Source organism: Lissotriton vulgaris, chromosome 1_1, assembly GCF_964263255.1.
Source record: "Lissotriton vulgaris chromosome 1_1, aLisVul1.2, whole genome shotgun sequence".
NCBI lineage: Eukaryota > Metazoa > Chordata > Amphibia > Caudata > Salamandridae > Lissotriton > Lissotriton vulgaris.
The window spans coordinates 960,108,119-960,119,751 of NC_141685.1; the positions used below are offsets into that span (position 1 = coordinate 960,108,119).

An 11,633-nucleotide genomic window follows, 5' to 3' on the forward strand; every position below is an offset into this window, starting at 1 on the left:
CCAAACAATCCCTTATGGTGTCTTGTTGTAAGTCAACCTTATTAGACAAGCTATCCTAGGGGTAGCATGGTCTAAGCAGCCTTAAAGGCTTAACTTAAGAGGTCGTGTTAAGCGGGCTGTTTTACCACATACAATCCTGTAATACCAAATGAAAGGACACCACACAAGTATATATTATAAAAATATATGTGTTTATTTCTAAATTAATCCCCAGTACTCTTTATGAGCAAAGGGGCACAAGCGTTAAATCAAAAGCACAGTATAACATACAAAGTAGCACAATTATGGATGAGGGCGGGTGGCCACTCAAACCATATATTAAAAAGTGGTATAGATACCAATCGAACAGTGGTTAGGCCTAGGGCCTAGAGAATCGCTGGGAGCAGTCAGGACTAGCAATGCTGAAGTCGGGAAAAGCCCGCGGGATTCGGGTGCAGCACGTAAAGTGCGGCTTGCACCAATGCAATGTCAATGGTGCGTAAAAGTTACACAAAGTTAGTTTAAGGATACTTCCGCTGAACCTAGAGGAACAAAACTTAAGACACAGACTCTAGAGGTGTGTACTAATGTGGGCACACCGGTGTTGCAATGTTACCTCACCCACAGGAAGCGGGTGCATAGGGTCGAAGTGGCGTCGGGTTTTGACACGCAGGCTCTTGGTGCTTGGAGCTGCAGATGCGGCAGGCAATGGGAAGCAGAAGTGTCCAGTGTGATCCAAGGGTGGATCGAAGTCGAGAAGAATCTGAAAGCAGAGGGGACAGAGTCTGGGTCACTCAGCAGTGACCAGGGTGGAACCAGGACGGAACCAGGCAATGTCTGGCGCAATCAGATGGTTGTCGAGAGGCTTCTCTCCGCTGTCACGTGGGCTCTGGGGCATCTGCGACGTCCAGGAGCGGGCCACGATCTATCCTACGCAGGCTCTCGCCGTCAGCGCCATCGGCATCAGGATTGGAGCAAACAACACTTGGCAAAAGCAATCCACGCGGAACTGGGAGATTGCTTCTCACTCAGACCAGGAAGGACAGAGCGGGGGCTCCTTTTCACAGGAGCTGGTGCAAATCTGGAGCAACCAGAAAAGCAGGTCGGTTTAAGGTTTTTGTTGGCACAGGGGCCACAAGCCAGCTGGCAAGTGACCGGGCCAACGCGTCGAGCCAACACAAGCAGAAGGGCCCCACGCAGCACTCCTCAAGTGTGGAGGGGTGAGCTTCGGTGCAAGAGTAGCTCAGGGTTGGGGCTTCTCAAACCCCGGTGTACAGCTTCGAGGGTCACTCGTGGGCTGCACGGTCAGCGTCTCGTGGTCTTTTCAAGATGGCGTGCCCCACGCTTCCGGTCGCCTCCACGGGTCTCAACTCTGCAGGGACTGTGGATCGGGCTGGAGGAAGGCAGGCAAGCTTAATCTCGTCAATCTCTGTCGCTCGAGTTCCGGCGGGAACTGCAACAAAGCAAGGGTCGAGGTGCTGGATGGTGCCTGTTTGCACAGGGTGGTCACTCCTTGACCAGAAGGGAGATTCTTCAGTCTTCTACGTTGAGTAGGATGACGAAGGGTCCAGAGTTTCGTTTCTTATGTTTCGTCAGGATAATCTGAGTTGCATTGGCACTGCTCCCACTCTTATTCAAATCTGGTGGGCGTGATTACCTGCTAGGTCCCCTCCTATGGGTGGGACCCAGGAAGGGGGTGGATACACCCCTTTCCTTTGATCCAGGCCACGCTGGGACTGGGGCTGGTGTGCCCCAGAACCGGTTTGGCCGGATTATGCAAGGGGCAGCCTTGTGCTCCCCAGGCAGTGTCTGGTTTCTTTGAAACCTCCCTGTTACAATCCACTATCTCCTGTCTGGGGTGGTTTGACACCGCCCTGCGACAGGAAACCCTTTGTCCAGGCCTCCATCTGCCGAGTTTCGGTCAGCAGCAGGAGGCCAGACCCGTGTCTGTGGCAGAGGCATCCATTTTGTGGATCTGAGGCTCATTTAAAATCAACCACGTTTCAGTAAAGTAACATGTCTTCTCCCTCTAGAAGGGTGGAATGCTACCCCCTTTGCCAGAACTGGCGAGGGGGTAGTATTCCAATTCGTATGACACCTTACACAACATCTTTTGATAAAGCCAAACCAAAGTTGCTATATAACCGCGAGGATTATAAGGCACTTAATAGTATGTGGTATGGCATTATCCCGGATCAGCTTAGGGAGTTGTTCCCGACAGCTGTAGACAGGCTCAGCTCATGCCAGAGCTCCATCTCACATAAAACCACGCACTCTGCCTCCAGGATTGATAAGGCCTTCCATAGGAGTGACTCACAGGTTTATATGTGTCCAGATATAGGTTTAGATATAGGTATACTATATCTAAGCAAGGGGTGATTACACCCACTTGCCCCAGCTGAGTGATCAGCCAGTTGTGTCAATTTAAGAACCAGCCAGGGGTGGCAAAAGCTATGCTTCAGCCCCTGGTAGGCCTTGGATGCACCTATGCCCTGGGCACCTATAGTGCTCTGTACAGGGGCTGATAAGGTGACCCAAGCCAATCTAGTTATGCACCTAGGGTACATGGAATCCATTTTACAGAGAGAGCAGATAGCCTGGGGCCCTGATTAGCAGGGAACCAGGCCAACTAATTTGAAAACCAGCTAAACACAAGGCAAAAAATCTGGGGTAACCATAGTCAGGTAGCCACCTTCCTACACAGCCCCCCCCAAACGAAAGGAGATAAGGCTATCCTTGGCCAGGTAAGCCTATATTGCCTGAGTGGCCATATAAGGAAGTACCTGCACTAGCATGGGTACCCCCTGTCTCATGGTCCACAAAGCAGTCCCTCACCCTTGGGGTATCAGAGGGTCTCCACCATAGGGAATCACTACCTTGGGTGTGTCTTTGCAAGTTAGAAGGCTGGTTTGGATATAGAGTTTTGAAGTGAGGCTCCACTAATTTAGGACTCAGCTTCCTCCAATTATCTTCCACCATGTGTGCCCTTCTCTCTTCAACTGAGTTGCACTGTGCTCTCAGGGTCAGCCTCTGGCTACCTAAAGAGGGACAACATGGACAGGAATCCATTCAGTGGCACGTAACATAGGCAACCACAGCCCCAGTGGGGCGGGGGGCCCGAGCTCCAGGGGTCCCCCTCAGCACAGAACCCTGGCATGAGAGCTCCTAGTGAAGTCCGGAGGGTACCCCTCCATGGACCTCGCAAGGGGACCCCTCAAGTTTCGTTACACCACTGAATCCATCACCTCCACAGAGCAGCACTACAGCATGTTTGAGGAAAGCAAACAACACGGTTGGCATCATGGAGTTTAGGCTATCGTTTTCCCTATTTTTCCCTATCATGTCCTCTAGATCCCATCCTCAGTGTTGGAACAGTTCCAGGTGGAACTCTATCTTATGCGGGGAAGGTGTCCACTTAACAGCGGCGCAAATTCCCACCGTGACGTTGGACGGCCGGGGGCCGTCCGACGCATGGACTGACAGAAGAGTTTATTTAACCTTGATAGTACCATGTGCAATAGACATTGTCTATGTAGACTCATACCTGCGTAAAGACACCATATTACTTCTTGCAGGTCTGGAACTATATCCCAATTTGGCACTTGGCTTCCCAGGGTAATCCACAGGAAACGGGTGGGAGAGAAATGGAAGCTACATGAGTGTTGTCAATACTTTATGCTCATAAGAAATTGGGAAAAGTTATACCATAAATAAAAAGAGGTTGAGCAGTTTTTCTTTTTAAATCTTCAAACCCAGAGATAATTAACATTCTAGGTCTATCATAAAACTATAAAATTCAAACCACATTTATACTCCTTCAACCACGCACAGAAACAGACACTTCACCCATTTAATGATACATGCAAAAATCTCCATGGTTTACAAAATTGCGCTGGAAAATTCTACTCCATATTTAGAGTTTTCTCAAGAAATTGGAGGTTTTTCATTTCCCTCTAATATCTGAATAGAGCAGGGATGTAGCCACGGCAGCAATGGAGAAGGACATGGAGCCCGGAGCTCAATGATGCATTGGCCCGCTGGAGGAGGTACTTTTGCCGCCTGACCTCAGCCTGGGCCAGCAACCTACCTTGTCTGTTGTCGGGGGGGAATCACACAGGGCCACTCACCCCCTACTGCAGGCTTTCGCGGGGCTGTACCTCCAGGCCTGGGCTCGTCGCCCCTGTAGAGTGGCCGCAGCACTGAAGTCCATTCCTCTGCATTCAAGATGGTGACTTTGGGAGAGCTAGGCCTCAAGTCGGAGCCTGCACTCTCTGGCCGGGACCAGCTCTCTGAAAGACTTCAAACCACCATTGCCACATGAAGAGATTAGTGCAGGTGCCTCCCCCATCCTGTGCAGCAGTTGGGCTGGTCTTGGTGCTGCGGATGGGACTCGCAACATCACTGGGGCCCGAGAAGTTGAAACTCGCGTCCTACTCCATCATGAGTCAGGCCACGCCTCCCCTTGTTTGGAATTTTAACTATAGTTCACAACTGTATCGCAAACCAGGTGTTTTCAAACTGTTTCCAAAATGTTTACCAACATTTTAAATCCTACTGGCTCCCTTTTTGGAACTCAAGTTATTTATACCATATTAAAATAAGGACATATTCTGATTGAAGTTAAACCTTTAAGCCACAATTCGTTTTACAGTACGAGAAAGCAAAGATTCATGAGCCCTATGCAGAGGGGTGAGGCATGAGGCATCTCACATTTTAGATAGACTATTATGCTAAAAGACCTTACTGAGAGATACAGGCTATAGAATTACCAATACCAGGTGGATATGACATGTTATGATTTCATCAGGCAATAATAAACCGTTCAGTCCCATTAACCGGATGTTTGAGGTACCAATCATATGTAAAATTAGCGGCATTGCCAAATGACCCCACTGGACTACATAAATCAGTTTTTGCGCACATTTTTATCTCAGTCATTTATGTACGAGATGCTGGACAGGCAGGGGTGTACTCTTCATGATTTATGACTGTTATCCTAAATGCATTAAGCAAATTACTTTTTTCACATAAAGCTCTGCTCATAAAGCTTACTTTGGCCAAAAAATGGAATAGAGCAGGGTGTTGTATAGACCTAAATCATACACACATTGTAACATCTTTGTTTCCTTGACTTCATAGATTTATCTGGTTTGCCTGCAGACGCCAGCTCCAGATGGAAGGACTGACGACAGTGGCTCCGGAGAGCCACACATACGTTGCAGAGTTTGCAGATATTCACAACTGGACGGACCTTCTCGAGTTCCTCAACCACACATTTGCCTACTGTGATGTGGAGTTGGACGAAAATGCCAAGAGGGTGGTAATCTTCATCCTCTATCTGATCATCTTTGTTGGAGGGTTGGTGGCAAACCTTCTGGTGGTATGGGTCAACTGGCAGTCGTGGAGGAGTCGGAGTACCATCAACATCTACATCTTGAACATGGCTCTTGCGGACCTTGGAGTGGTGCTTTCCCTGCCCATCTGGATGCTGGAGGTTGTGCTGGACTACACCTGGCTATGGGGTGGGTTCCTCTGTCGGTTCACCCACTACTTCTATTTCTCCAACATGTATGCAAGCATATTTTTCCTGACGGGCCTCAGTATAGACCGCTACCTATCCACAGTCTCTACATCACTCTTCTGGCGGCAAAACCAGAAAAAAATCCGCTGGGCCATCTGTGCAACCATTTGGGTCTTGGCTGTCCTTCTTCCCTTGCCTGAGGTGGTGCACATGCAGATAGTGGACACAACCGACCCCATCTGTCTCTTCTTGGCCCCATTTGAAACATATGATGAGTGGGCTCTTGCTGTCAGCCTAATGACTACTATAATTGGATTTCTGATCCCTTTCCCAATCATCGCGATCTTCAATATCTTAACTGCAAGGTACATCAAGTCTTCCAACAAGCCAGAGAGCAGACGGCATTGTCGGCTGATCTATGCCTACATAGTGGTGTTCCTCATCAGCTGGCTACCTTACCATATGATACTAACCCTCCTTACCCTCCAGGGGACCCACATCTTCCTCAACTGCTACTTTGTGCATCTCCTTTACTTTTTTTATGACCTCATAGACTGCTTCTCCCTCCTCCATTGTCTGGCCAACCCCATCCTATACAATTTCCTCAGTAAGAACTTTCGGGGGAAACTCATCACTGCAGTGGTGAAGTACATCCCCAAGGAGCACATGACCAGAAAGGAGGGAGAGCCTTCCACGTCCACTACTGGCCACTCCATTGTCATCTCGAAGGACAACCTCCAAAGTAATTCTGTGAAGTGGGGAGAGACAGGACAAGATTCTAATATGCCTTGAAGGCAACCTTACACTTGATCAGAATTTACAGCCATTGACTTCAACCTTTCAGAAAGAGTGTGTCACTGGCTGGAAAATGTACTCAACATTGTAAAACCACTGAACATTCAAGGCACTCAGTGGCAGCATGTACTGACCCTGAACTGGGCACTATATAAATTGGTAATAACATATGATTAATATCCTATCCAGTCAGAAGATGGCCTTGCTAAGACTCACATCACCACACTAATGACCGACAAACAGTCAATATTAGAAATTAAACACTATAAGTGCCATTTGAAAGACAATGAAATAGAGGAGGAAGCATTCATGATTTCAAAATGAGTGGCAAATTCAAAATATCATATTCTGCCTTTTCAGCTTTGCCATGGGGGTTGCGTTGGAGTAAAACAAGGGTCTAGAACACATTTGTAACTCTAGTACACTGGGCCTGCTCATGATTGTGATAGGCACTGGTAAAAATGAGTTAGACTGAAGGCCTTATCTTCATAGCCATAAGATTCATTTAAACAAAATACTCCTCTTCCTTTTCCATGGTTGCAAGTGGGAGCTAAATAAATAAAAAATTGAATAGCGGTGATACAAATAAAAATACATCCATCTCGTTAAAATCCACGTCAGCTTGATGCCTTAAAAAACAGCTCCCAACATGTAAATGTACATATATGTATTTTTATACAGTGCTTAGTACTTGTGTATAGCCTGTTTCGAGGTGTTCCCGGTTTGATATATAAAGGAATCAACGCAAAGTAAGATTCAATGATTTGTAGAGGGTTACACAATTTTGTCAGTGGAGTTGGGATGCAGGATTATAACTCCATCCCCATGGATTCATGGCCACACATTATGCACTAGGTTGAACCATAGCCTAGAAAGCATAGATCTTTTTAAGTCACATTCAATGGTACCCAAATTTTCTCTAAGACATCCTAAACCTTCCTGTTGCCTCTCAAAAAAGACCTGGCCCCAATCATGACGGAATGATTGGGTCAGTAAGGCTGTTCTGGATCTTTTAACACGCGAAGCCTTCTAGGTCAAAGCCATGAGGTTTGTATTGAAGGATCGTGAAGATTGCATTTGTGGACACAAGGTATGGGCCAGTGACTACCGATTGTAAGCAGGTGCATGCAACAGAAGATTGCCGGTTACCTAATACTCTCTTCTGACCATTGTCGCCAATGGTGGCCAAGCAAGGAAGTGACCAGACTCACAAACTATGTGAAATACATTCCCTGTTTGAGTAGACTCTTAATGCAATTTTCTACCCCTGCTCCGTCCCCATGATTTGTGAATTCACCTTCAGCATCCACGGTGGGCTTGCGTGGCACAGGGGGGTCTTCAGCTTGCATTGGGAAAGATCGGTGGGGTGTGAACAGCTGCATTTCAGAGCTGCATGGGAGTCAGAAATTAGGGGTAGCACACAACAGGCTTGCCCCTTGGTCCCATGGCCTCTGCCCTTGTAGCAGCAAATAGAAGTTGGTTGTGGTTAAGGTGCTATGGGTGAGGCATGAGGACTATGCTGTGATGTCATTGGGAGGGATCAATGGATGTATGATGTCACATTTACTCATTTTGGTGATCTAATATTCCAACACTGACTGTTTTGAGGACAGTTTGGGGCTTATAGATGTATTCCCCAACCACTTCACAGTCGACAAAAGCCTCGCCTGTTGCATGCACGCACATGAAGACCCTCCCAAAAAAGCCCATTGTGGGGGTCATCTGTTACCACTTCAATGACGTGAACATGTTTTATTCTGTACTTGTGGTTTTATATATCATGATGATGCTGTATTGAAACGTTTGAATTGAATATTACAGATTTGTGCAATTGTATTAAAAGATTAAAAACAAAACAGGAGTGAAAAAGCTATATGGGTTCTGTTTGTCATTGTTTCTTAGGCTTGCACCAGGGTGGCTGCAGCGGGGCCCTGGATTGATCTGTAGTGGCATGGATGACATTGCATGTAGTCCAAAAAATTAACATTTACCATGTTTTCCGTTTTTTTGACTTGCAAATGTGCTCAGAAAATCAAGGCCGCCGACAAACGGCCTGGGACTCCCCTTGCTCTGCCGTGATGCCGCCATTGGGAGTCGGAGTCCCGCAGGGCTCAGTGTTGAGCCCGACTCTCTTCAACATCTTTATGACGGCACTGGCGGAGTCTTTTGGGGCCCAGATCGTATCCTACGCCGATGATACCCAGCTCCTCTTTACGTGTGGGAAGGGAGCAGATTTTGACGGAGAGAGTATCCACGGGTGCTGAGGGGCTGTTTTTAACTGGTTCCAGCTTAACAGCCTCAAGTGCAACTCAGATAAATCTGAGGTACTCTTCTTAGGTTGTCGGTCTGATCCAGATTGGCAGGAATGGTGGCCTGCCAACATGTTTCCTCCAGCAGGCTCTTCCCAGCTAGCCAAGAATCTGGGGGTCAAGATCGATAACGGTCTGACGTTGAGATCACAGATCCTGGGCCTAACGGGTACATGCTTTGGCCTCCTCAGGATGCTCCGCAAGTTTCTTCCTCTGCTCCCGGAAGATCATAGGAAGATCACGGTTCAGGCCTTAATTGGCTCAAGATTGGACTATTCCAATGTCCTTTATCTCGGCCTGCCGGAGTATCTCTTGCAACGGCTGCAGGTGGTCCAGAACTCAGCAGCACGGGCCATTTTTGGCCTCTACGGGCGAGCCAGAACCTCCGGCCTCCTGCAGTCACTTCATTGGCTGCCTATCCGGAAGCGGATAGTTTTCAAGTCCTTGACCTTGGCTCACAAGGCTCTTCACGCTTCTGGAGCGAAATATCTTCAAAAGAGGCTAGCCTTCTACCATCCTGTCCGATCCCTGAGATCCAAGTCTTTGTTCCTTGCCGTGGTTCCTCGGGTAAAAAGGGCACGCATTGGGGGCCGGTCTTTCAGGCTGTTGGCGCCACAGCTATGGAACACTCTGCTGTGTCACTGCGCAGCACCTCCAACCTGTTAGCTTTTAGGAAGGGCCTCAAAACTTGGCTTTTTTTCTCTCTAGATATGCTCTTTCTTTTGCTTTCTGGTCCCTTTTTATTTCCCCTGCTGTGTTTTCTGTTACAGGTTATCAATAAAAGCGCCGGGACACTCCTTGGAGTAGCCGAGCGCTATAAAAGATACAGATAACAAAACATAACATAACAAGGTAAACCCATACCAAAAGTAGATATTAAATTGAATAGAACAATTTCCCACCTAATCTGAATATGTAGGTATTTGGAGGGAGACGTGCACAATAATTGAAATATAGAGCCTTTGCTGTGTATGTCAGAGAAAAAAGTATGTAAATCAAGGGGATGTTGTACAGCACAATGTGGTAGCCCACAATCAGAGATATGTTGGTTACTAACCAGAGAGGCTTTTGTTTTGGACTCTATTAGAGGCTGTGCAGTATGTGTCAGATTGGTGGGTGCAGGAGGAGAATTGCATTCTGCAGTTCAGTTCAGTCCTACTCGCTTTATTATCTGGTACTTGAGTCATGGCCCAAGATGCATGCTACGTGCTCCATGTCCTCAACCTAGATGCAGGTTACTGCGACTAGGGCTGGTCGTGTTGATTTGCGGTATGGTAGAGTTCCTAGTCTTTGAAGAAGCCAGGCGAGTCACATAGGGATTGGGGGCTGCACCCTATCCCAAGTTAAACCCAAACCCATTACCCAAAAACCGTGGAACCTAGCTCACCAGAAGCCATTATTGATTAAACACAGGGAGCATTTTCTGATTTAGCATATCCTGGCACAGGGTTTTCTGGAACCTTTGTGATGGAGTATCCCAGGGCAGCCTCATCTGAGATAACTTGCAAGGGACCAAGAACACCCAAAGGGGCTTCTGTGCTGCAGAGGAGCCCCTCAAGCAACCAGTAATGAAAGCATCGGTTCAGCCCAGAAGCTTCTTGAATTCTTCATGTTCTTTTCACGCCATGACCATCGGTGAAGGATTCCAAAGACACTCTTCTGCTAAAGCAATTTGCTATTTCAGAAAAGTTCAGAGAAGCAATTACCATGATGGATGTTAGCAGAAAAAGCCCACTGCATGGCTCAGGTGGGGAAACAGCCATGACAACGCAACTAAAACAACGCACTACCATTACAATGAAACTTTTACAACACAGGAGCCATTACAACGCATTCCATTACAATGCAGCTGTTATTACAACGCATGCCATTACAACGTACGTATGGGTAAGTATTTCATTACATTTTAACCCCTACACCATTCAACACTTACCCTACTATTACGCCCCCCTGGAGATAGAATAGTAATCTTAACCCCTACACTATCCAACACTTTTATTTTGTTGTTTTTTTTGTGAGACCTTTATTGTATTGTCGATAAATTATACACGGCTATGAGCCTACAACCCTGGGGCTGGCTGCGAGGAATGAAATTGATTATAAATAGGATTTACACAGCCCTTCAGCCGACAACACTAGGTCCGGCGGCGTTACCTTTTAAATGAAGTCTTACAGTTTTTATACTTTTTGTAATTGGCAACAAGGAACATTTAATTACAACTTACACTATCCAACACTTACCCTACTATTACACCCCCCTGGAGTTAGAATAGTAATTTTAACCCCTACACTATCCAACACTTACACTACTATTACTTTCCCATTAATTAAAAATATACTTACCCATACTTACGTTGTAATGGCATGCATTGTAATAGCAGCTGCGTTGTAATGGCATGCGTTGTAATGGATCCTGCATCTTAAAAGTTTCGTTGTAATGGTATGCGTTGTGAATGTATGCGTTGTAACGTCATACATCCCTCAGGTGAGTGTGCACTCCTGTCCTGAGTCCCATCGTTAGCCTAGGGAGAGTGTTTTGTGATTTTTGGCCTAAACACACACAACAATTATGCATTTATGGTGAGGGGATGACATGGAAAAGGATTGAGACCCAAAGCTGAGCCCTGTGGTCAGGAGGGATACACAACATGCACCCCTTCTTTTCGATGCATGTCCACCGCCAGCTCACTATGAGTAGTGCCAGAGATTAATGATACTTTCTGGAAGGCTGTTTTACTTGTTGTCTGCACAGGGAAAGTTGCTTATTGACTTCTCCTTTTCACAATTATCTACCAATCTCCTGCATCCAGGACAATTGATCCTCACATGTGGGACTGGATTTTGAATGTACATTTACACTGTGTATGTGTAGTATGTTGAACGTGAAGCTACGGCGCTGCACTTCACTACTGCAGCCTGGGATTCAATTTTGAATCTTCTCTGTGTGAATGGCACTTAAGATGGAGGTTTGAGGGAGCCTGCAACACATCAACATTGTAAGAAAATAGATTATTATTTGGGGTGGCGAC

General features: G+C 46.8%; 1 protein-coding gene across 1 annotated transcript in view; it reads left to right on the forward strand.

The window, feature by feature from the left end:
- The window catches only part of ACKR5 (atypical chemokine receptor 5), a 70,469-nt gene extending 62,301 nt beyond the window's left edge, over positions 1-8,168 (forward strand). The window contains exon 2 of the mRNA XM_086959928.1: positions 5,119-8,168. Coding sequence (XP_086816054.1) covers positions 5,153-6,292 — 1,140 coding nt within the window. The 5' untranslated portion in view covers positions 5,119-5,152 and the 3' untranslated portion in view covers positions 6,293-8,168. The remainder of the gene's footprint in view (positions 1-5,118) is intronic.
- Positions 8,169-11,633: the final 3,465 nt, after the last annotated feature.